This window comes from Salmo salar, chromosome ssa17 (genome assembly GCF_905237065.1).
Source record: "Salmo salar chromosome ssa17, Ssal_v3.1, whole genome shotgun sequence".
NCBI lineage: Eukaryota > Metazoa > Chordata > Actinopteri > Salmoniformes > Salmonidae > Salmo > Salmo salar.
The window spans coordinates 56,289,879-56,316,368 of NC_059458.1; the positions used below are offsets into that span (position 1 = coordinate 56,289,879).

At 46.1% G+C, this 26,490-nt stretch overlaps 2 protein-coding genes across 7 annotated transcripts in view; one reads left to right on the top strand and one right to left on the bottom strand.

Moving 5' to 3' along the window:
• The window catches only part of dnai7 (dynein axonemal intermediate chain 7), a 14,312-nt gene extending 12,624 nt beyond the window's left edge, over positions 1 to 1,688 (top strand). For all 5 annotated transcript variants that reach the window (XM_045699753.1, XM_014153052.2, XM_014153053.2 and 2 more), the window contains 2 exons: positions 680 to 793; positions 1,142 to 1,688. In XM_045699753.1, the coding sequence (XP_045555709.1) occupies positions 680 to 793; positions 1,142 to 1,411 (384 nt within the window). In that variant the 3' untranslated portion in view covers positions 1,412 to 1,688. The remainder of the gene's footprint in view (positions 1 to 679; positions 794 to 1,141) is intronic.
• Positions 1,653 to 25,908, bottom strand: LOC106576138 (inositol 1,4,5-triphosphate receptor associated 2). Of its 2 annotated transcripts, none has more exons than XM_045699750.1 (35): positions 25,780 to 25,908; positions 24,504 to 25,180; positions 24,024 to 24,128; positions 23,359 to 23,539; positions 22,934 to 22,992; positions 21,064 to 21,139; positions 20,808 to 20,966; positions 20,546 to 20,663; positions 18,521 to 18,571; positions 17,812 to 17,889; positions 17,346 to 17,402; positions 16,960 to 17,019; positions 16,615 to 16,679; positions 16,371 to 16,464; positions 16,032 to 16,166; positions 15,619 to 15,720; positions 14,437 to 14,588; positions 13,533 to 13,644; positions 12,366 to 12,645; positions 11,658 to 11,710; positions 10,641 to 10,740; positions 10,276 to 10,450; positions 9,841 to 9,916; positions 6,996 to 7,042; positions 6,672 to 6,757; positions 6,402 to 6,562; positions 5,884 to 5,968; positions 5,636 to 5,681; positions 5,474 to 5,501; positions 5,248 to 5,388; positions 4,949 to 5,083; positions 4,684 to 4,840; positions 4,541 to 4,584; positions 4,287 to 4,423; positions 1,653 to 2,639 (listed from the first exon to the last, which is right to left on the bottom strand). In XM_045699750.1, exons 2-35 carry the CDS (start codon positions 25,147 to 25,149, stop codon positions 2,375 to 2,377), a joined length of 4,266 nt encoding a protein of 1,421 aa, XP_045555706.1. In that variant the 5' UTR covers positions 25,150 to 25,180; positions 25,780 to 25,908; the 3' UTR covers positions 1,653 to 2,374. The 2 variants fall into 2 exon arrangements, with proteins under 2 accessions (XP_045555706.1, XP_045555705.1); XM_045699749.1 differs by having other exon boundaries at positions 5,468 to 5,501.
• Between the last annotated feature and the right edge of the window lie 582 nt (positions 25,909 to 26,490).

Below are 26,490 nucleotides of genomic sequence, written 5' to 3' on the forward strand. Positions count from 1 at the left end.
GGTTGTTGCCATCCTGTACCTGTCCTGCAGGTGTGATGTTCGGATGTACCGATCCTGTGCAGGTGTTGTTACACGTGGTCTGCCACTGCGAGGACGATCAGATGTCCATGCTGTCTCCCTGTAGCGCTGTCTTAGGCATCACACATTGCCATTTTTTGCCCTGGCCACATCTGCAGTCCTCATGCCTCCTTGCAGCATGCCTAAGGCACATTCACGCAGATGAGCAGGGACCCTGTGCATCTTTCTTTTGGTGTTTTTCAGAGTACGTAGAAAGGCCTCTTTAGTGTCCTAAGTTTTCATAACTGTGACCTTAATTGCCTACCGTCTGTAAGCTGTTAGTGTCTTAACAACCGTTCCACAGGTGCATGTTCATTAATTGTTTATGGTTCATTGAACAATCATGGGAAACACTGTTTAAACCCTTTACAATGAAGATCTGTAGTTATTTGGGTTTTTATAAATTCTTTGAAAGACAGGGTCCTGAAAAAGGGATGTTTCTTTTTTGAAAGTTGTGAAAACTACAGTAGATCGGGATTGATAGGATGGGGTATAGCAACGTCTGATGCGGTATCTTTCTCCCTTGTAGGACCCTCTAAAAAAATATGTTGAACTGAAAATCTGGTTAGGCTTAAATGGTGTTGAGTTGAAAAGCTTGTCATAACATTAACCTTTTCTCCAGGACCCTCTGCTAGAACACACTGTGTATGAACAGATGGCCCTGCTCTCCTCTGCCTTCGCCTTCTCCTGGAGCCAGTGGAACACGCAGTGTGGGCACGAACATCTGGTGCTGCAGGTACACTCACACCTAGAGATGCATACTGTTTAAACACACATCCTCTCACACACACACTGAGGAAGAGTCCTTGGATAGAGGACCTCCCCAGAAAGTAACAGAAGTAGCTTCAGAATCAGGAAAGAGCTGCAGTGCATACACTGAGCTGGTTGACGGGACAGACTAGATTTGATTGAGATTCACCTCTAGTACTGACATTTCCTTGCACCTGCATAGTACTTTGTCCGTGTAGATGGACAGGATATTGACACCTTCTCTTCAAAGTGTGAGAGCACCTAGCAGCCATCCCAGTGTCGTCGTGGTGTGTGTGTCGTAGAATGTGTACAGTAGGATTAACCTCTCTCCCAGGTGTGTGAGCACCTGGACCCAGTCCCGGTCCGAGAGGACTCGTGGTGTGTGTACCTGCTGGGGGCCCGGAGGAGCCAAAGGCTGAGGATCAAGGAACATAGTGAGGCGTTCTCTCCAGAGCTGGACCCCGGCAGCGAGTTCCACTCCACCTTCCTGCACATGCTCCGAGACGGCATGTCCCCCGCCGGACAGGAACGACGCTCTCACCACCTGTTCGTCGAGGCCGTACACAGACTGCTGCGTGCCACACGGCCTCTCACATACTCCTGACTACAGTAGATACTAGACCCCCAAGCTCTATGTCGGAGTAGCCAACAACCACAGATCTAGGATCAGATGTAACTATTCCCGATCATAACTTTAACCATTAGGGGGAATATGTATATCTGATCTTCTATCAGAGGTTAGCGGCAACTTCAACCTACTCTGTGCGGAACACCATGGGTATGACAGACTGCTCACTGAACTTTAACCCTTACAACAGATGGACCCTCATGTAAAACCACAAAGCTTATTTCTGTAGAATAAAGTTCCTTTATTGTGTAAAGTTTGACTCCCTCTTTGGAACATACAAAAGTGGATGAATTTCATAAGTGAGCACTTAAAGTAGAGTAAAAAACATTTGTATGAGTTTGTAACAAAACGCTGGTTATAACAAAAAGACGCATTATAATAGATACACAGTCTAACGCTGTCAAACGATAAATTAAACATAAAAAAAATTGCATTTTAATTGTTAAAAATGGTGGCCTCTTCAGGCAACCGCCATAATACTCAGAAGTTTACTATGTAATGCATTTTAAAAAGTAAAAACGGCTAAATCCACCGTCCATGAGCAAGCATGTTGATGTCCATAGGATGATGGACCAACAAACGCTCAAAAAAGGTGTGACGTGATTGGATAGCATGCGCTGAAGTCCATTACATGATTGGACAGCCCAATGCTGGTGTCCTTGACTTGATTGGTCAACATTGTGCTCACATATACAACGGCCAACAACATTACAATCCCCCTTCCGTAACGGCGCTGTAGAATGTCTCCGGGCATCAATAGGAAATCTGTGGTGGTCAGTGTTCAGTAGCCCCAGTACCAACACACCGACTGCTCCTGTCTTCACACACTAACTAGTCTAACACACATGGTTCAAGTTGCAGAAGAAGACCTTCCAGGGGTTGACCATAGCCAGATGCCTGCCTGCCCGTCCATCCCTGTCTGTTGGGGCCACAGCCCCTCTAAACCGGTGGCTGTCCGTTATGCCTCAGCCCTGTGTAGGGCCACAGGAGCTGCTGGATGGTCACCCAGGAGTCCCCGGTCCCCACAGGCGCTCCATCCACGGCCGGCTGCAGCACCAGGCTGGCTAGGAGGGCCAGGAGGCCTGCTAGGACCACTACTAGGGCCAGCCAGAGCCACAGTCCCCGGGACCCGCTGGCTGCAGACGCAGGCCGGGAGGAGTAGCCCAAACACGGGGCTGCTGCGGCCTGCTCTGCCAGGATGGGACTGGAGAAAGAGTGGGAGAGAGGGAAAGAGACGATTTAGAATGGACGCCGAAGTCAAGCTAATGTCTGGAGGAGACAGTCAGTCTGCTTTAGCCAGCTGTCTGTCTTCCCAAAGCAGTGATGTAGTGATGCAGAAACAGACTGGCGCCTAGGCTAAGTTAGGATGGTGTTAGCGGCGTGGACTGACCACCACTCCAAAGCGTTCTCTGTAGCACACACCTGGTACACAGAAAATAGAAAGACAGCACTAGAGCATGTTGAGCGGCGAGGCAACGCATGTCTCACACACTCTCCACAGGACAAAGGCACACTATTTCTCCTGATGGGAATGGATGGAAGAGATTAGAGCTGAAGGAGAGTTTGGTTGAAGCAGAAACCAGAACCACACGTCCAGAGACTGCTTGGTCTCAGAGACCAAGGGTCAGATTCACAAAGCATTCGCTCTAGAACAGGTACATTGTTTACAGCGGTCTTTCTGCCCAGTCAATCTGGACCAGAGTCTGCTCCCTGGACCTATAGCAGCACAGCCTGGAAGCCAGATGTGCTTATGATTTAACCAACCGCTTTACATTTGTCAAGCAGGTGGCTAAATCAGACAACAGATAGAAATCCAGGCTACAGCATCTAGAACCCTTTTCACACTACTGAGCCAAGCCGAGCTGTACTGCTCTGGCCTCGTTACGCATCCACGGTAGTTGACAGAAAAAAACTGAGCCAGCACAGTATGGTTCACGTGGGCACGATGGTGTGAAAAGTGTATAAGGCTCAGGAGCGGCAGAGAAGCTACTAAGCCTAACCAGCTACGCAGCAGTAAAAAGCAGTGCTGCCTGGCTGTAGATGATAGCAAAACACTAGTGGTTGGTTCACTACTAACGTCTTGTTGGGCATAATCAGGGCAGTGATTTTGTTGCCCAGCTCAGTGAGACTGGACTTCCTCTGAACAGGCACTTCCCTCCTCTCCTCATCTGAAGGAGAGTCTGCGTCGTAGGCAGGCCTGTGGGACAGGGTGGGCATGCACGGTTCACACACAAAAATACATACCGACACTCTGTAATGCACGTCTCACACAACACACACTTAGGTCCCACATTTTGTTACATACATGCTCAGGGCATGCACACAGATACTCTGCAATCAATGTTTCACAGGCACCTGTTATGTACGCAGGTTCTCCTACAGACTTGTTACATACACACACATACAGTACATGGTTGGGCAAATTAAATGCAGAATGTTTGTTTTCAGGTTGAGGTAAAGTGAGACACGCGCGTGCTTCTGCCACACAGCCGATATCAGCCCTTACCCCTTCATCAGCATCACGAGTGAGGGCTCGTCAGTCTCAACCCAAGCCCCGGAGCTAACAAAGCGCTTTAGAGGAGGACGCGCTGTGCTCTTCCTTGTCACATTCCTGTAACCACGCCACATACATACACAATCCACACGTCACATTCCACACAACACCTAACACGGACTACACAGCCCGCAAGTCATGTTTTAACAAAGGCCCCTAATTTACAAACACCTAGATGCAAATTTCTTCCTCGGAAATCAGAATGGTGTTTGTTTTGCAAAACAGGGTCAAGACTGCGTTTTAAATATTCTTCAACAACTCCCTATTTCCCTCCACACAGTGCTGTAGTCTACCTACCAGGGAGATCTGCGGGTGAGTCTCTCCGCCTCCGTCTCTGTGGTGTCCTGTGGTTTGTTAGGCATGTCAAAATGCATGGGTCCCCCTCCCCCACCGGACCGGGGGATAGCTGCTATGCTGACCCGTCGGGCTGATGCCTGAGGAAAGGAGGAATAGGGAAACAATACAAGAGTGTACAGATGCACAGACAGTGATTATTACAGTGACTAAAACAGCAGCACATTATCATATACACTGAGCCTAAACTGACCTACCTTATAGGACGTTGCTCCAGATTGTTTCTTGCCTCTGAAATCATCTAAAAGGAAAAATATTCAGCATTAGATAGAAGCATAGAGGTGTGTGTGTGTGTGTGTTCCTCACCTGAGTGTGTTCCTCACCTGAGTGTGTTCCTCACCTGAGTGTGTTCCTCCAGAGTGGGATCCGAAGGACCTCTCGTTCTGCAGCATGTTCTCCCTCAGCTCAGTGAGCTCAGCGTGTTCCTTAGTGTACATCCTCCTCAGGTTCTCTACATGCTGGATCATTAGCTCTACTGCCTTGCCTGTACGAGACTCCTGGAGGGGGAGAGAGACGTCACAGACGCCGACCTACACCGTCTACCTATATGACTCAAAAGGTGAGGAGAGAGGGGGACAAAGCACACAATTCAAATTGTACTGTACCTGGTGTATGGCGCCCAGCATCTCTGAGCGACTGGACACTCTGGTCATGGCCTGGATGAGGATGTCCAGGTTCTTCTGAAGTCTCTGGATGATGTCCATAGACTGGTTATCATCCTCACAAAGAGGGGCCAGGGCCTGGGAAGAGCAGACACAAGGAAGGTAAAAAGGAAATTGTATACCCCTCTCACCTGTAGCAGGTCCTGACAGTTACATTTGGACACCTCACTCGTGTCTCCCTCTTCAACCTGTCCCTTTACATGTGGTTGAAGTCTCCCTTCTACTTAGTCCCTCCCTCTCACCTGTAGTAGTCCCTGGCAACTGGACACCTCCCTCCGGACATTCTCCTCTGCCAGGTCCCGTGACCTCTCCTCCAGCCTCAGCCTCTTCTCCAGGGTGAACATGTCACACTTAAAGCCCAGGGACAGGCGCTGGAACTCCGTCTGGCAGATAGACAACAGCCTTAACTCTATGGTACATACAGAGAGATAATCAAGAGAAAGAAAAGGTTGGAAAGCTTACCACTACCTCAATCTCCTTGTCGTTAGGGGACAGGCTGCAATGAGGAAAACAGAGTATTACAGTGTGTCACTAGAAAACAGAGCTATGAGTGTCACAGTACCTGAGAGCATTTATATTATCTTGCAATGCATCTCTAAAATATGAGGTACTGCATGTTGAGCAGCCTACCTGCTTCTGTCCCCTACAGTTGAGTCCTCAGAAACAGAGGTTTCAACTGGTACAACACAGAGAGAAACAGAGAGAGCGAAACATTTGTCTTGCTATTGATCTCTTTTACAATAGAAAGAGATCGATATAGTTTTTCTAATCAATCACACAGCGTGACAATTTAATTTTGACTTCAGTCAGTAATTAGACTTATACAAGTATTAAAATATTAGGAACGTTATCAGCGGAGGTATCTGGGGTTAACTCACTGTCCTTCTCTGTGGTAACACTGGTTTCACTCTGGTCCTCTTGTACCTTCCCTTCCTCGATGACATCCATACTGCGAGACAGCTCCTGGATGATTGTGGTGAACGTTACACACTCCGTATACACACACATTCTCCCTCACTGTACACACACACACTTCTCAGTCTCGCTGCTATCCGCCGCCCCAGACACACACACACTCGATTCTAACAGACTGTATCCAGTAACCAATGTCACATTGTACCGATCTAGCTATGTATACTGTAGTACTATCATCCATTCTGCCAGAGCGCTGTGAAGTGCTTCCCTGTGTTGATAAGCACAGAGTCGACTTAAATGAAAAAATGTTCACTTCCACATGAGGCAGGAAAGGCAACATTTTCACAAGGTCATGATACTATTTATGCAAAGTTCTCACTATCACAGAGCTCTCATCTCAAATGATCAGTACACTGCTTTTGATCAGAACTCCTTATAGTGCACTATGGATTAGGGTGCCATTTGAGACAGGGAGCCATACCAGTTCCTTCTTGAACTTGCTCCTGAGAACCAGGGAGTCCATTTTGGCTCCTGAGGGGTCAGGCGTCGTAGCATCCCTTGGACCCTGTGATGGGTCAGTGGGCGCAACATTCAGTCCATCCATGGTCTGAGAGCCTTTGTCCCCTGCCAGACTAACTGTCCCTGTAGAGCCAGTGAAAGAAGTGTTACACACATGCAAACGCACGCCCTCTCCCTCCCACACACACACACACAGTTGGCAGGAGGCCATAGCTCCTGTATTTCCTCCTACCTGACAAGTCCACTTCCACTGTAGGCACCTGCACCACCGACTCCTGTGTGTCCTCCTCCTCCTCCAGTACTGGTAACAGGCTGGTGCTGGAACGAACACACACACTACAGAGCACTGCAGCAATTCCACCATGCCAAAACAATTGCACAACTTGCCGTTATCACTACCATGTGTCTCTATCACAACCAAAAGCAAGAGTAACGTTCTAAACATTTCAAACAAAGTCAACATTAACCTCCTAACAGAAAATACATCTCAGCACACGTCAGAGAAAAGTACACCACTTCCATCATGTAACTAGGACACAATCATGTATACACTCACCTGTCCTCTGCTAGCACTCTCTCAGCCAACTGGTCCTTGGTTTGCTTCTGAGAGAGAGAGAGAGAGAGAGAGAGAGAGAGAGAGAGAGAAAAAGGTGAGAGATGAATGCAAGTGGCCTTGTAACATACTTTCAGCATCACTCGTCAGAGGAAGTTAACGACTAAAAAGAGTGACACGTGCGCAAAATCGCGTACCGTACCTGTCCCATGGCATCAGAATGTTATCTCTGCTCTGTACAGTGAATAGAAAGGATGGGATGGAGAATGCTCATTTCTTACATAATGTGCTGGTTGGTGGAGAGCAGCTGTGTGTGTGTGTGTGTGTGTGTGTGTGTGTGTGTGTGTGTGTGTGTGTACAATGCATTTACACTGGCAGGGCAGTAAGTAGTGGGGGCGGTGGAATACAGAACACACACACTACAGCTAGGTAAGAGCGGAAGGCACTAGACTATATAAAGCTGGATACTTGAGCGCAGAGCTATGCTATGAGTGGTTGTTGGGTAATGGAACTGTGCATAACGATCAAGAGGAGAATGACACTATAAAAACCAAACTCAAATCTCACTGCAAAACAGATGGATCCAGATCCCTTTTATGTATCATCTATGAAGCTTTAAACTCTACACAACCCATGTTTCTAAACAAAACGGTTTTTCAGAAGCGAGGACACAGGACAATCCAAGAAGGTTGCATTTATTCATGCAACAACCAGTCCAGGACATTGCATAATTTATAAGCGAACAGGGTGATTGATGTCAGGAAGATTTGGCCAATAACCCCAGTGTCTTCGTTTCCTGCTACTGAATAACTGCCAGACTGGCAAAGCTGATGTTGCTGTGTGTCATTAAGTGTTCAATATCGGGAATAATTCATATTTATCCCGAGAGTCCCAGGAAATACCAGACAAAATCGGAAGTGCCTATATAACAGTTTAAAACCAACATTTAGTCACTCACTATACCAGGGTTCTCCCGAAATAAGATTGTCTGTGCGCCACCACATTGCCGGCTTGGCTGCGCCACTAGCCTATGTAAAAATTTCACAGTAAGTGAAACTGATAATAATAATAACAGAGTAACTTTGATCGCCAATGACATTGTTGTAAATTGCAAAACAGCCGCTCATGAATTCGGGGCGTTATGTTCCTCAATTAATTCAGCGCATTTCAGTAGTAGGCTAGGCCATCGCGACACAGCACGCTCAGGACCCACAGAGCGCACACTGAGTAGGCTAAGGCTAAAAGCGTTTTTGAATCATACAAACTTTGCAACGGCAGTCAAACAAAGGTCAAATCACCAAAGTTGCTGAGCTTGCTAGAAAACCAACTAAATTACATAATATCTTCAATTTGAAAAATCGAGTTGATTATGCAGATAGCATGTCAGCTCATGATTAACAGAGAGATGAGGAAATGGTTTACATTTCAAGGCATCTTAAATGGGGGATCAACTCTAAAAACAAATATCCATATCTACTCTCATAACATTTGTTGATCCCACATTCTCTACGGAAGCTCTCATATGGGCAGCAATAGGAGACAGCGCAGTGAAGCCGGGAAAAGTTATAGTTCGGGTCTCTGTGTGCAGTCCAGCAGTGTCAATTATGTGTGTGATTTGAATTCATGGCGACTGTGTGAAGTGTGTATATATATATATATATATATATATATATATATATATATATATATATATATATATATATATATATATATATATTAGGCTTCCGTGCAACAACCTGCTTGGATAATGTGCCATTTTATTTTTTGACCAATCTGCTGCTGTACATTTATATTTTGTGGAATTGCATTAGTGCAACATTGGGGGAAAATATTGTAATTTCCCAGTCCTGGGATCCTGGTTATGGTTGTTAATCCTTATAGTTGACTTGAGTTTTATAAACTCACATAAGTCAAACTTGATTACTAGCCTACAAACAGAAACATAATAGCTTATTTCTCCAGTTTTTTTCTCCCCAAGACACCCTCAGAGAGTTGGGTCACAGTCAGGGCCAGCCATCATCAATGGTGACCCTTGAGCAATTAGGGTTTACTTCCTTGCTCAAGCCCACAGACAGATTCTTTTACCTGGCTCAGGGATTCGAACTAGCAACCTTTCGGTTACTGGCCCAACGCTCTAACCGCTAGGCTACCTTTCACTACTCTCCAGTCTACCAAACTGACACACAGATCCAGCTCTAAATGCTAATCCTCACCCCAGACAAATAAAACCTGCACTCTTAACTATTCAAAGAAATATGTTGGCTCCCTCTGGGAGTGCCACCCCACTGTGCCTACACAGAGCAGGAGACTGGAATAACAGAAATAGCATGTCTGTCTCTGTCGATGGACTCACAGCTAACCCCTGGGACAACACTGAAATAACCACACACAAACCGGCTCAGAAAATATAGACAAAAGTTTAGTCGACTACACAACGGTATACACATAAAGACTTATTACACAGACATAACATCCTATGTACAAAATCTGGATGAAGGAACCAAATAAGTCATACTTGCCTCCCTTGGCAAAGTGTAAAGTGCAGTGAAGCAACTGGAGCAGAATACTCACAGGAGGGAGGGACCATGGGTCCCCCTCCACCCTAACCCCCCCTCTCTTGGCACAGCCCTCAGCCGACCAGCCCGTCCATACCCCTCCATCCCATCCAAAACACAGCGCCACTCAGCCCAACCAGGAAGAGAATGAACAGAGTGAGAGTAAAAGAGGGAAAGAGAACGATAGAAAAGGGGAAGTCAAGTGGTGAGAGATGGTGTCACAGTAGCTGTGACTGTCAATGGAGGAAGTTAGTTTTCCCATCAGTAAAATACTTCCTGTGTATTATACTGACCTGTGTGTCACTCATATTGGTCGAGGTGGTGATGTCCTCTCCTTTTCCTCTTTCACTGCCGTCTGTCTGCTGGGGGCTGACTCCGAGAGAAAGGTGAAAGGTCAGTATGTGTTGCTTGGAGCCCAACCAGAGAAATGATAAATGTTTTGGGGTGCGCTCATCTCTCTCAGATAGTAGGAAGCAGCTGGGGTCAGACTGACTGACTGAGCAAACCTATGAAAGCAAAGTCACTGCCCCAGCCCCGATTACAGGTGCATCGTGGGTATGCAAAGTATCGCTAAAGGGGCCCAATTACATAGCCAACATTTCCCTCATTCAACTTGAAAAACACTCATTTGACTGGCAAATGTGTCCAGAGAGGAAGAGAAGCATGCTACAGTGCACTCCCACCGAAAGTACGACTGTACTGTAAAAGCCACAGAGCTCTGATCTCACCTGCCAGTCAGTAAAATGGTCTCATCCATCACAGGGTAAGTGCAGCTGGGAGATACCATCTCAGCCAGCCTGGGGGGTGGACTGTTCCCAGCAGTGATGGTCCTGTCGTGTTCTGGTGAGCCAGGCTGAGGTGTGTCTTGAAGAAGGGGCACTATGGTGTCAGGGCTCATTGCATCTGGACAAAAGGGTGAGGAGGAGTCATAAGTGAAACGGCATTGGAGAGGGCCATCCAACTCAATGAAATATACTGAATGCATGAAGAGAGATACTAATTTGCTGTAGTTGCAGGCAAGAGAGAGTCAGGGATTACATGGTGCAGAGAGAGAAAGACTGATCAGAGGGGAGGAAGAGAGAGTTGGTCTTACCCAATAGAGAAGAGTGGGAGGGAGGGAGTGGATGCTCCTCGGTGTCAACAGCATGCTGGTGGGCGTCCTCAAGCCCAAAGCATTCTGGTAGTTTGGCACCCTGAGGCACAACACATACAGATCATTTAAAAAATAAAGAAAAAGTATGAATATGATCAACAGACGAGCATCAATACATAACAGCCACCTGTCCATTCAGTTAATGGGAAAGGATGCAGCGATAGACTGGAAAGCAACAGTGCCTTTGCTTACCCAACAACAAAGCATATAAAACAACCTCTTACATCACCTCTATCAGTCACTGTCCATTCCCTATCGATCCGATTAAGAAAGCTCGACTTCAGAAGATGAGCCATTCCATTTAGTCCATCTTGAACTAATGAATAAAAGCAAGGCTGTGTGAGTTATGTCAAGTGGGAGGAAAGTAAAAAGTATGAAAGAGGAAGATGGAAAGCGAGTGTGTGTTCCAGCCTAGATTGGTCCACGTCCTGTTGTCTATTCACCGAGGTGTGGTTAACACTTCTGCTCCTGTTCCAATGCTCTTAAAATGCTTCCTTACTCTGTTCCTTCCTTGGAGTGGTCACTGATCAGACATGACAGGATTGGTAAAAGCTACACAAAACCTAAGTGATCAGGATAGATCGTTGATTCATTCAAGGAAGAGGCGAGGGAAGGATGCATGTTCAAAGTATTTGAACGGGGCCTATGACCATTCCCTCTTTTCCTGCCCACCAGCACCAAAGGAAGAAGTGGCCTCTTAAAACTATCACCGCCACATACGGTCACATGCACTCCGACGACTACGTAGATCTACATACTAGAAGGGACATCCCCATTCAAAGCAATGTTCCAAGGTGGGGGTTCTACTCAAATGAACACCAATTATTTTATATGACAAACAACCACCAGTCAAGTCTGGAGTGGACAACCAGAAAACGAATCCAGAGAATAGCTTTAAAGCACACGGACACATTAAGGTTACATACAGAGTTCTAGGTTTTAAAGACTGCCATCTACCTGTGGGGATAGACCGTTCACCCTCTGGTCACTGTCTGTTGCCACTGTGGCTTCTGAGAGACAAAAAAATGGAGAAAAGGGGGGGAGAGAGACCGGAAGGAAGAAGAAAAGCTAATTAGTTAAAGTTAAAAATCTCCGTGATATTCAGCTGGGGTCACTGGCAAGGTCAAACTAAGCCCCACCCACTACCATCTTAGACCATATTATTACCCCATTAAACTCCCTGTCTGTGTTAGAGTGGGTTTAGAGGCAGTAATAGCCACATTCTTTGGGTTCTGACAGCCAGTGATGCAGGGAGACCACTTCCACTGGGTTTGGATTACTTTAACACCTGGCCATAGAAGGCTGGGGCCTAGAAAATTTGCCAACAAACAGACAGAAGACTTTTAACCAGGACACACACTAAGAGGTCCCTAGCTGGAGACCCTGGCCATCTATGGCTGTCCTTGCCACAAACCCCAGAGGGCTGTGTGGGTGTCTGGGGCTGGTTCTTCAAGGGTGGCTTAGTGCTCTGTGACTCCAAGGATTACAGGGGTAATCCACACAGGCTTTTGACGGACTCACTAACCCCTGGTTTACCCAGTGTTTCAGTAGCCCAGAACCAGAGAAAGACCTTACAGGAACTCCTGTAAACTCACTCAAATACAGCCCAATATGGAGTTATAATAGGATATCATCATCATTACTAATCTGTGGAATCCTACTCACCTCTCAGATCCTCTCCCTCCGTCTGGTCGGGTTCACTTTGTTCCGAGAGAGGAGAGAGAAGGGAGATCCCCCTCAGTCCCCCCTCTGGTCCCTCTCCCCCCACCACAGTCCACCTCTCCCCAACCTCCCCTTCTCCAGGCTGGTCCCCTCTCTCTGTCAGTCTGTCCTCCGCCGTCGGTCCCGTCTCCTGACTCTTGAAGTCCCTGTACGTCTCCACCCCCTCGTTCTTCAGGAAGCCTTGGAGGACAAACTCCTCGTCCCAGTCCAGGTCCTCCCCAGCCTGACAAAGTAAATAAACTGAATTAAAACCTGTTCAGGGAATCAATCAAATCTATTTCTAAAGCATTTTTCACATTAGCAGAAAGAGGTTTTTCAGTAACTCTGCCTAGACACCAAAGAACACATAGAAGCACAGGAAAAACTGTCTAAAAAGGCTAATAAACACAAAACAGTAGGATAATGTTACTTGTTTATTCAATGTGTCAATGTTTTATTTGCATCTGTCCCTACTTAAATAAATGATAGACATATACATAGAATGGAGCCTGTTCAAAATGCTAATGTGAGATTTCAGAGTTCAACAGAAAATCAAACATGGAGTACGATGAAGTTACATTTTCCCGGGAATGCTGATCCAAGATCAATTGTGTGTTTCTCCTCCCTAATAGTTAAGGTTGGGGAGATGGTAAACCGATCCTAGATATGTGCCTATGGCCGATAATGGACAATAAAGGCACTCACAAATTAACATCACAGAACAGAGAATATTTCTCCTGATCAGAAAGTGTTCAAAGTGTCCACTCAGCCTCCCACTCCATCCTTTAGCGTCTCTATTAAACAGCATCTCCATCTGGATGGAAAACGTACTCCAAAGTTATACAACTATTCACCATCTGAATCCGAGTCCTATTCTCTGCTATGCTCCATGGCTCTCAATGCCTGTGTCCTAACAGTAGCCCAATATCCACTATACCCAACATCCTTCTCCCATACCATCTTTCTACAAGATATTCCACAGATATTCAAAAGCTACATGCCATCTGTGGCACACAGGGGACACCTCTTCCCCCATATCTCAATTAGTCCTACCTGTGGCTCATCAGGGGTTTCACAGCTAGCCTATCTGCTGTCCCGTCTACCTCTTCCCTCCCTCCCTCTCTCTCCTACCTGTGTGTCCTCGTCAGGAGTCTGGCAGCTGGCCTCCCTGCTGTCCCCCGGGGTATTTAGCTGGTCCAACTCTTCACGCAGCTGCCGCTTCTGATTCTCCTGCTCCTGAACCCTGCACGGACGGACCCACGTAAATTACACACACATTTACACAGACAGACACGTAAAGCAACACACTCCCAAAAACATCAACAATAAAAAAGGGTCACTAGCCACAAATACTTCCGAAACCCCAGCAATCATGCATCCAGTGACTACAATGCAAATGAACAGATTCATCACTCTCACCCAGCCCATTGACAGCGTAGTGAAAGGTTCATAACATACTGTACCCAATCCGCAGGCCCATGCAGTGTCCCATGCTGCTGTTGCCCAGCCTGTACTAGGATGATAGGAGCTCTGGAGAGCCCCTAACTTCCAGTATCAGACAGCTCCTAACACCCAGTCCCAGACTAGTCCAGAGGGCCTGTGGACAGCTGGCAGCCCAGACAACGTTCCCACAGCCTGGCCTGATAACGGCCCCCCCCTCCCCCTTTTATCCTCCAGAGCAAGGCGGCAGTGTGGAACGGGTCCACGTGGCAGTGAGGCAGCTACAGACAGAGAGCCATACTGGGCCAGGACCCAACCACTACTTACACAGGTTAGAGGTCACCCAGTCAGACCCAGAGCACAGAGACTTCAGGAGAGCAGAGGGAAGCAACCAAATATGACCAGATTCCACCCTAGATCCCTCCTGTACAGAGTCTGTATTCTCTTAGACAATGACAGCCCCTCCCTCCACACTGAAACCCTTTCTTATAGAAGACCCGCAAAATGTACTTGACCAGTGAGAGAAAAGCAGCACCAGTTCCTCTTGACCCTCACTTCCAAGTGGCACGCGCACACACACACAACCCCCACTCACCTGACCGACAGGTGTAGTATCTCAGTGCGGGACCTCCTTATGCTGTTGGCCATCTTGATCAGTTCTTTCTCCAGGGAGTCGGTGTACTGGTCCAACTGCTCCAGGCTGAGGCCCCACTCTGTCCTCCTCTGATCCAGCTCAGACTGCACTGCCTGTGGGGGAGAAAGGGCAGGGAGTCAGCCTCTTCCTGGAGCTACAGGGTCTCAGGCAGCCTATCCAGCGGTACTAGACGTAAAGTATGTCCATCTCTTAGTCACAGTCAGTGACACTACTGCACGCACTCTTTACTCAAGAAGAATGTTTACTGTGGACATGTCTGACGAATGCAGATTGGAGAGAGAAAGGAGGTGGGAGAGAGGAAAGGGAGTGAATAGAGTGACAGGGAGGGAGAGAGGGGGGAATGAAAGAGAGAGGGAGGTGACAAAGCCCGAATGAGAGAGAGCGAGTGTGTGTGTGTGTGTGTGTGTGTGTTTACGAGAGACTGAATTTACACTACAGCACACTAACTAAGCCACGCTGCATTAATAGGCATTGATGGGATAGAGATAGTTATATAACATTGTAGATTAGGGCTCTCTGGAGAGGAGAGAGAGAACAGCCATATTATGTAATCCTCTAAAAGCTACAAGCAGAGAGAGTCCTATTCAGCTCAAACTCCTCCCTACTCTCCACATTGAACTCAGTAGGTGGCATCTCAATAGCCTAATTGCTCCTTTCCTTGATCTGCATTCTGCACTGATCTGAAAGAACAGGATAAGTGAAAAGCAATATAATGGAAAACCAAAAGGTATTTGCTCTCTTCTCTTGAATCTCTGAACTTAGAGAAATACCAACCTCTGCTTTGGTACAGATGTGTGACCCCCCAGGATACCCACACACACACCTACAGAGAGTTCTCTGGTACAGAGTGACTCAGTAACATCCTCCTCTACCACTGAGCTGGATAGTGGGTTAATACGTCCACTCGAATGGCTCTCTAGTGTGCGAGTGAGTGAGGGAAAGAGAGCAATAGAAAAATAGTGAGAGAATGAGGGAGAGAGCGAGTAAGAGAATGAGAGGGGAAGAGAGCGAGGACAGAGAAAGAACGAGATGGGAAGAGAGGACAGAAAGAAGGAGTGAGAACGAGAGAGGGAGAGCGAGAGTGTGTGCGCGAGATCGAGATAGTGTGTGTATGCCCTTCACCTGCAGTCTGGGGTCTTTACTAGCCCCTGGTCCTCCATAGTGGTGTATGAGTCCTCTGAGTGTTGACAAGATGGAGTGGCCCTCGTCCTTAAAATCTCTCTTCTGAAAACAACCAGAAAAACAATTGTGTTTCAGGCTATCATTGTAACTACTTTAAGTACTAATCAATTCTCTACGGAAGAAAATGAGTCATGCATCTACACCACAATCATAGAACAATGCCATCATAGATGCACAAAAAGTAGTTTTTCATGCTTCTTCTTGCTTTTGAAATGTGTGCTGGTTAGATACCAGTCCCTGCATAGAGTATTGAGTGCATAATTAGGACAGTAAGGGCTGAAGATATCTAATGAATTATCAGGACTGCTATATGTATAGTGTACAATTGGGACAATGGCTGCTGTATAGAGTACCAGTTTGTTGATGAGGCTCTTGAACTCCAGGGACATCTGGTCAGGTGTGGGGCCCTGCAGGAGCCGGAACACCTCCCTGTCCAGAGTCTCATCTAGCACAGATGCAAAGCTCAGCGGCGACACACATGCCGCACCCTGGAAATAAAACACGACTTGGTCATTAACCCTGAAGCGGATAGGCTGATGGTGTCAGTAAACTATAGCATAATAAGGTCCCTAGAGCTGATGTTTTGGGTGAATACAGTGGATTGGTTCTCAAAGGTGTGAGCATACTCAAACAGAGAGTGGGTGTTCAATTCACAGGCTGCAAACATGGAACGAGGGATATATTTAACTAACCTCCGGAGGTGCTTGAGCAAGGGCCAGTTCTGTCTGCAGGGATCCTGAAGTGCTGTGGTTCAACCTGTACGCCACCGACAGGGAGATACCTGCACTGCAAGAGGGAGAGCGAGAGACGATAAGAGAATGCAAAAAAAGAATCAAACTACGAAGACAAAAGGACATAGTTAAACAACAGAATACACAGCATTCCCCAATCATGCTACTAGAACAGTCAGGGCACCATCTCTAGTAGTGTACTTACACTGCCATGTCTGGCGGCATCATGTGTATCTGGCTCTCCAGCTTGGTCTTGTCTGCTCTCAACAGCTGTCAGAGACAACAGACATCAAACACGGTTAGATAACACCACTACTGCCGCAGCTAATACATATTCACTGCAGCTGACAGAAACAGAAAGACATGCATATCCATAGGGCTCTGCTGAGAGAGACAAATCATTTTGCAGAGCTCTCTGATCAGCAGTTCAGAGCAGTGCGGGTACAGCGTTGCTGCTTGTACACATCCACTCCTTTATGATCTAGTGCATGGGAGTAGGGGCTATGGGGAGATTTGGGATAGAGTAATGATTTCCAGACAGCCTCCTCACCTCTGTGACTGACGAGTACTCCTCCACTGTAGCCTTCAGCTCCTCAATCTGTCTGCACTTCTGTAGAGGGGAGACAACATGACAGCAATATTCTTGATTGTCACAAATAATACAATTTTCCCCCAGGACAATGTCTCTGAAACGTTCTAAATGTATTGTCATATGAATGAACAGAACAGACCATGCCCTGAAGCCTGGGTAATTACTGATCTCAGGACCCAATCTACAACGTGACTTTCGCTTTGTACAGCCGTGTTATCATAGAGAATGTACAGTAGGGGACAGCCCAACTACAACAATGTCCCATCTTTATTCATTGCTGAACAGATACTGAACAAAAAGTACTAGAAAGAATTGCTTTGTTTTTTTATTCAGATGATACTGACCTGGAATATGAGGGATTCCTTTTCACTCACGACAGCATCAAAGGAATGATTTTGGACCTGTGGATGAGAGAACAGACACTACCATGACACCACGGGGACTCATCCACAACACACAGACAGACCCATCAGGAGCAGGTGTGGGGATCACTTTGATCCTAAAGGCCAGTTACATAGGTCCATAGCACTGCACTCCAGGACTTTTCAGAAGACCATGAAAGGCAAAACAAACATTCACAACCTTTCCTTCTAGGCACAGTTGACCAGAAACAGATTAAGTCTAGTCCTGGACTAAGAAGCATTCTAAATGGAGAATCTTAATTGAAAGTGATTTTTTTTAAGTTGAGAACTAGGCTTAATCTGTTTCCAGGAAACCGCTTTCTAGTTGCCTACCTTGAATCACTTATTTCCTCAAAAGGTACAATATCTTGTCCAACATAGTTTGTTCAATATAGTTATGTGGACCCACCTGCAGCTCAGCGTTTAGGTCACACAGTTCAATCATCCTCTTCTGGAGGTCATCCATCTCCATGGTGACCTTGATGTTCTAGTTCACAGGGGGGAGGGAGAGATGAGTAATTCTACCCAAAAGAGATGCCTTATTTTACCCTACCATGTCAGTTAAAAGTGGACGAGGTACATTAGAGTAGATTTAGTAGATTTCCTAAATCAGTGATTCCCAACTCAGGTCCTCCAGTACCCCCAACAGTACACATTTATATTGTAACCCTGGACAAACACACCTGATTCAACTTGTCAACTAATCATCAAGCCCTCAATGAGTTGAATGAGGTGTGTTTGTCCAGGGCTACAACACAACTGTGTACTGTTGTGGGTACTAGAGGACCAGGGTTGGGGGAAAAAAAACTGTCCTAGATCCTGGAAAAACAGCAGACAGGAAGTTCCCAGGGGAAGCAGATAGTCCTGCTGCTTTGTGGTTGTTTCTCCCTAGTAAACACTTAACTGATCAATGACACTGATTGGTCGGAGAGCACAACCCTGATGACTCGCCACCAAATCAAAATGTCTCATTAAAAGGAATGACAACCACATAGAAGCACTTGAGGTGCCTTTAAGATGCCTCCAATTAAATACATGATAAAGTAATAAAATGACCCAAGATCAATGTAGATCTTGCTGAAAGGGGTTCTGTGTGCAGAGAGAAAGGTATCCAGTACCTCATCCTGAAGACAGCTCATCTTTACAATCAGACTCTGGTTCTCTCTCTCCTGTTGGGGAGATGTTGAGTTAGTATGACTGTGGACGTTGTATAGTTAGTTGGATACAGGTAACAGCCAAAGGAAACACCAAAATGAGACAATTTCAGTGCACCTTGGCGTAGATTCTACAAGTGTCCAAAACGCTATTGGAGGGATGCGACACCCTTCGACGAGAAGTTCCATAATTTGGGGTTTTGTTGATGGTGGAAAATGCTGTCTGAGGCGCCGCTCCAGAAACTCCTATAAGTGTTCAATTGGGTTGAGATCTGGTAACTGAGATTGCCGTGGCATATGGTTTACATTATTTTCATGCTCATCAAACCATTCAGTGACCACTCGGGCCTTGTGGACAGGGGCATCATCATCCTATGGTGGCATAGCCATGGTAGCCAAAATAATGGCCTGTCCAGCATCTTTATAGATGACCCTAAATGAACTCAGGAACCTCAACTGTGTGAAAGCACCTGTTTTCAATATACACAGAACAAAAATATAAAATGCAACATGTAAAGTGTTGGTCCCATGTTGTATGAGCCTAAATAAAATATCCCAGAAAATGTCCCATACACACAAAAAACGTATTTCTGTCAAATTCTGTTCACCGATTTGTTTACATCCCTGTTAGTGAGCATTTCTCCACTGCCAAGAATCTATCCACCTGACAGGTGTGGCATATCAAGAAGCTGATTACACAGCATGATATTTCATAGGTGCACCATGTGCTGGGGACAATAAAAGGCCACTAAAATGTGCAGTTTTGTCACAATACAATGCCACAGATGTGTCAAGTTGAGGACACATGCAATTGGCATGCTGACTACAGGAATGTCCACCAGAGCTGTTGCCTGAGAATTCTATGTTAATTTCTCTACCAAAAGCCACCTCTGTCGTTTTAGAGAATTTGGCAGTATGTCCAAGCGGCCTCACATCCGCAGACCACGTGTAACCACGCCAGCTCAGGACCTCCACATCCGGTCTTCTTCACCTGCGGGATAGTCCAAGACCAAACACACAGAGCGCTAATTAAACTGTGGGTTTACACAACCGAAGTATGTCAGCACAAAACTCTCAGAAACCTTCTCAGGGAAGTTCATCTGCGTGCTTGTAGTCCCCAACAGGGTCTTGACCTGACTACAGTTCGGAGTTGTAACCGACTTCAGTGGGCAAATGCTCACTTTCGATGGCCCCCGGCACGCTGGGGAAGTGTACTCTTTACGGATGAATCCCGGTTTCAACTGTACTGGGCAGATGGCCGACAGAGTATGGCGTTGTGTGGGCGAGTGGGTCGCTGATTTCAACGCTGTGTACAGAGTGCCCCATGGTGGTGGTGGTGGAGTTATGATATGGGCAGGCACAAGCTATGGACAATGAACACAATTGCATTTTATCGATGGCAATTTGAATACAGAGATACCGTGACGAGATCCTGAGGCCCATTGTCGTGCCACTCAGCTGCATCACCTCATGTTTCAGCATGATAATGCACGGCCCCATGTCGCAAGGATCTGTACACAATTCCTGGAAGCTGAAAATATCCCAGTTCTTCCATGGTCTGCATACTCACCAGACATGTCACCCATTGAGCATGTTTGGGATGCTCTGGATCGACATACACGACAGCGTGTTCCAGTGGAGTGGGACAACATTCCACAATCAACAGCCTGCTCAACTCTATGCAAAGGAGATGTGTCTTGCTGCATGAAGCAAATGGTGGTGACACCAGATACTGACTGGTTTTCTGATCCACACCCCCACCTTTTCTTTAAGGTATCTGACCAACATATTCAAATCTGTATTCCCAGTCATATGAATTCCATAGATTAGGGCCTAATGAATTTATTTAAAAAAAGAAAAAAAAAAGACTGATTTCCTTATATGAACTGTAACTCAGTAAAATCGTTGAAATTGTTGCGTTTATACTTTGTTCAGTGTAGATAGTTGAACAGCATGACAGTGAAGAAGTGTGTGTGAGTGTATATGTACCATACGTTTGGTCTGAGCCGAGGCCCTGGCTCTACCCTCCTCTGTACAGCTCAGACTCATCTTCATCTCCTCCACCTCATCCTTCAACATCTTCTCCTTCTGGGCCAGCTGCTGGCCTCTACAGGGGGGGAGAGAGGGACGTTATACTTGGTGTGAGTATGTGGGGCCTAATAGGAGGTTCAATTGAGAGAAGGCGGAATAGGAAGGCATGCATTTCAAAAGTATGTGTATGCGTGACTGTGTGTGTGTGTACAATCCATACAGTCTGGCCTGGGACTTGAGCTCCTCGTTCTCCTCTGCAAGTTTCTGGTTATGGTCCTCCATGGTCTCCACATTCTGCTTCAGCTTCCTCACCTCCTCCTGAAGCTTCTGGTTACTGAACTGCAGGTCGGTCACACAGAACACCAGGTCTGACGTCTCACTGGGGAGAAAAACACAGTTACATACAGGGTAAAATACGGTTAGTCAAACGTCAAATTGGACAATTGCACGCACACACGAACACGAGCATTACTTACAGATCTGCTCGTGACACCTCCCCTCCAAACGCCTCCAGACTGCCTGAGGTCATGTTCAGCAGGACAGACCTCTTAGCTGACGGAGAAGAGAGAGATGAGTGAGAGAAGTGGTCTATGCTTAAAGAGAGAATGAGGGAGAAAATACATTGACTTGCTAAAATTATGAGACGTTATGTGTGTGTGTGTGTGTGTGTGTGTAAGAGAGAGTGAGTGGTGGAGCGAGAGAGAGAGCTACTTGGAGGCATGGTACAAGAGAAAACCGTCACCCCTCACAACAGTCATCCGTTTCTCTGATTAGTCCTCTAATGCCTCCTTTGTCTGTGACAGGCTCGGAGTCTGACAGACTATACAGTGGCTTACGAAAGTATTCACCCCCCTTGACATTTTTCCTATTACAACCTGGAATTAATTGAAGAAAAAGGAAAAAAAGAAAAGACAAAAAACTGAAATTGAGCATGCATAACTATTCACCCCCTCAAAGTCAATACTTTGTAGAGCCACATTTTGCAGCAATTACAGCTGTAAGTCTCTTGGGGTATGTACCTATAAGCTTAGCACATCTAGCCACTGGGATGTTTGCCCATTCTTCAAGGCAAAACTGCCCCAGCTACTTCAAGTTGGATGGGTTCTGCTGGTGTACAGCAATCTTTAAGTCATACCACAGATTCTCAATTGGATTGAGGTTTGGGCTTTGACCAGGCCATTCAAAGACATTTAAATGTTTCCCCTTAAACCACTCAAGTGTTGCTTTAGCAGTATGCTTAGGGTCATTGTCCTGCTAGAAGGTGAACCTTCCTCCCAGTCTCAAACCTCTGGAAGACAAACAGGTTTCCCTCAAGAATTTCCCTGCGTTTAGCGCCATCCATCATTCATTCAATTCTGACCTGTTTCCCAGTCCCTGCCGATGAAAAACATCCACACAGCATGATGCTGTCACCACCATGCTTCCCTGTGGGGATGGTTTTCTCAGGGTGATGAGGTGTTTTCCCTTGATGGCCAAAAAGCTGAATTTTAGTCTCATCTGACCAGAGTACCTTCTTCCATATGTTTGGGGAGTCTCCCCCAAGCCTTTTGGCAAACACCAAACGTGTTTGCTTATTTTTTTTCTTTAAGCAATGGCTTGTTTCTGGCCACTCTTCCATAAAGCCCAGCTCTGTGGAGTGTACGGCTTAAAGTGGTCCTATGGGCAGATACTCCAATCTCAGCTGTGGAGCTTTGCAGCTCCTTCAGGGTTATCTTTGGTCTCTTTGTTGCCTCTCTGATTAAGACCCTCCTTGCCTGGTCTGTGAGTTTTGGTGGGCGTCCTTCTCTTGGCAGGTTTGTTGAGGTGCCATATTCTTTCCATTTTTTAATAATGGATTTAATGGTGCTCTGTGGGATGTTCAAAGTTTAGGATTTTTTTTTTTTATAACTCAACCCTGATCTGTACTTCTCCACAACTTTGTCCCTGACCTGTTTGGAGAGCTCCTTGGTGCCGCTTGCTTGGTGGTGCCCCTTGCTTAGTGGTGTTGCAGACTCTGGGGCCTTTCAGAACAGGTGTATATATGCACTGATCATGTGACACTTAAAGTCCACCTGTGTGCAATCTAATTGTGACTTCTGAAGGTAATTGGTCGCACCAGATCATATTTAGGGGCTTCATAGCAAAGGGGGTGAATACATATGCACACACCACTTTTCCGTAAAAAACAAATTAATCAAGGAATTTTTTTTTCATTTCACTTGGCCAATTTGTACTATTTTGTGTATGTCCGTTACATAAATTCCAAATAAAAATCCATTGAAATTACAGGTTGTAATGCAACAAAATAGGAAAAACGCAAAGGGGGATGAATACTTTTGCAGGCACTGTATGTCTGTATCAACTCACCTGACAGGCTGTCTCGGAGTCTGACAGACTCTTGAGTCATGTCCTCTGGGGTGTCGTCCCTGTGGTTGTGGGGAAGACAAGGAGACAGACACCCAGAAACATGACATTATATAGTCACACAATATCACAGGCTTACTTACACACACACAGGCAGGAATGCAGAGGTTAATGTATCTGTTACAACACAAAAGTTACAAAAGCTTATCTAATAGACAACAAGCTCTTTGATGAGAATATTCGGCTGCAAATGTGGTACCCATTTGAACTAGAACACAGCACCATGTACAGGCAAAAGTGGGACAAGACGACATGCACTGCTATGTAGCGCACTACGTTTGACCAGAGCCCTGGTCAAAAGTAGTGCATAATAAATGGGAAGAGTGCCATTTGGGGGGGGGGGGGGACACAGAAAACAGCTCCAGTACCCATTCTTTCTGCAGTCATCGATCCACTCCTTCATGATGGCGTGGTAGGTGTCCAGGTCTATGGAGACATCTTTGTGCTCCGGGTCCAGCATATTACACAGGTCCTCCAGCCCGCTGTCCTCAGAACCACGGCTGGTGGTGTGACGCAGGTAGTCCACGATACGAGACACGTACACCTTACCTGAAGGAGCAGGAGGGGGCCAGGTTACTGTCTTTACCATAGTCATTTACTGGGTTACTGTAGTCAGTCTGGTGACTAGCATGGTAAGGGACCTCCTCAGGCGTCATAGCAATCTCCTTCCTCCGCCTGAGGTTCTTTCAGTAACAACTTTTAGTAAACAAAACAGGACTGTGAAGAGACAACCACCCACAGGGAATCTAGAGCACTTGTATCACATCTTTGACTGCTTCAGAAACAAAGAAAAGAAAGCAGAACTAGCTACACCCCAGTGGAGTAAATTATTTACCGCCTTTTTAACAAAACGTTATCACGGTGAGTGTGTGTATGAGATTGTGCCTCATACTATTAGTGTTCGATACGGTGAGTCGGGATAGAAGAGTGTGTACTCCACAATGTGCTAGATTTGATATTTTGAGTGTACTTCTGTGCTCAGTATATATTTGATACTTTGAGAGTTTAATGCTGTATGTGAGCGAGTGCGTACCTCTGCGTTGGGTGTCACAAACATGGAAAATGGTGTCTAGTAAATCCTCTTCACAGATCAGACTGACCTCAGCCATCTCCTTCCGGTTCTCAGAGGACATGGCTCCTACACACACACACACACACACACACACACACACACACACACACACACACACACACACACACACACACACACACACACACACACACACACACACTTTCTGTAACTACACTGGCCAATGGCCACTTCATCAGCTGACATCAGTGGCCAATAAACATGATTGTTCTTCTGTCAGTTGCATAACATTCCTTGAGGCAACATAATAAAATGTACATACTGGTGTGTGACATAAGAGATGGCGAATGGAAAGGAGTGTGGGAGAGGCCTGAGGAATGCTCTTAACCTCTTGTGATCAATAGTCTATCATTGATGTAATTGTTCACTAAGAACTGAGCAGTGCTTTCGTATTCCCACAGTGAGTGTGTGTATTCCCCTTACCGTCTCCCATGGACAGTCTCTTGACAACCAGGGCCGGGTAAGGCAGCTCACACTGCAGCAGGTTGGCCGTGGAGTCCGACGAGCAGAAGTTGAGGTTGTAGGACAGCAGGCTATGTGCAGGTGTGTGAGACAGAGAAGGGGTCCTGTGCCTCTCACTGCCGTCAGACAATGTCCCTGCCTCAGGCTGAGTAAACCGGTGACCATGAGAGAAGCTGAAAAAAGTGTCTCCAGTCTGGACAGCTGGGGTGGAGCAGTTTCTCTGCCATCCTCTCCCTTGCCCTCCTAACCCCACCCCTACCCCCGTCCACTCCCCAGGATTACTCGTTATGGTAAACTTAGCATTGACTGGGGTTGGGGGGTTCATGGTGTGGTTGGCTGGGGTGGAGTTGGGACAGTGGGAGCTCCTGGGAAGCTGGGGTGAACCCTTGGGGGTTAACATCCCCTCCCTCTCGCGCTTCTTCAGGATGACTTCCAGGTTGCGGCGCAGGCCGGACTGGGGGCTGTCGTAGCTGCTGGACGTGAACTTTGGGATCTGGAAGGGCGAGGAGGGGTTAAACTCACGGTCGTGCCGCTGGATGGTCTGCAGCTTACGACAGATGCTGTCAACAGGGTTGTGGCGTTGACGATGGGTCACTCCAAGGTCCATGCTGGAGCAGGGGGTGACAACAGGACAAGAGCTAGAGAGGGGAGAGGCTGTCATTGGAGACCGGCTGTCATTGTAAATATGAATTTGATATTAATTGACCTGCCTGGTAAAGTAAAGGTCAAATAAATAATTAAAAGGAGACGGGTTTAGTGAAAGGAGAGGAATTATACTGATAGTCCATCACACCACATACTTCCCAAGTTCATCACATTTCAGACATCCCAAATAGACTACAGTTGTTGATTGAGGTTGTTGTAGCCTATCCTTCTTGTGTGTAGACCATAGGATTATAGTTTTTAAATGGGAGCAAAAGAGCACAGCACACCAGCAGTCTACCTGGATTAAAATAACGAGTTTACCTGAGCCACTAATTTAAAGGACACTTATTATTTAATCAAATCTTCTGTAAACTAACAAATGTTTCTAAAAACATTAAACTAACAAGAGTGAGTTACCCTAATATAGATTTTGTTGACAAGACAAAAATGTTGTAGCCTTGTGTCATGCAAAATACGATAACAAGGACTGCCATGACTAATTGACGCCAATTTTCTATATATATATTTTTTCAATAAATATGAACGACAGACTGTCGTAGTTTACACTTGGATTTTGATGTAGGCTACTTACCGCTCTTTACCGTGTTGCCTATCTTTTGTAAACGTAAATAGTTCTCGTTGAAGTCTCAATTCGCTTGATACAGCCTTCAAAGTCAAACCACACTCTGGAAATCAATCAGAGGGCTTGAGTGACATGTGAATGCAATTTGAAACTGACGAGGTAGATCACTCATCTAAAACCAAGCCAACACTGACCCTATGTGGACAATAATATTGTTGCATCCCCATTTGATCACAGCCCTACAGACTCACAAGTCAGTTATTTTGCAGTGTAAAAATCCACAATTGGAGATGTGTGATTGGAGAAAGTGGTAAAAACCAACAAATACGTCGTACCACCGGCCAGGTGTTGTCTATGAAGTTGATTACAGTGTGCATGCCCTGCCCTGTGTTCTTTTGAATCTTTAGCTAATATTGTCTATGAAGTTGATTACAGTGTGCCCTGCAGTGGTGTAAAGTACTTAAAGTACTACTTAAGTAGTTTTTTGGGGTATCTGTAGTTTACTTTAGTATTGATATTTTTGACAACTTTGACTTTACTTACATTCCTAAATTATGTACTTTCTACTCCATACATTTTCCCTGACTCGTACTCATTGCATTTTGAATGCTTAGCAGGACAGACAATTATCCAATTCGCACACTTATCAAGAGAACATCCCTGGTCAGTGGAGTGATGAGTGATGAGCTCTACAGCAGAGTCTCACAACTCAATCGCTGG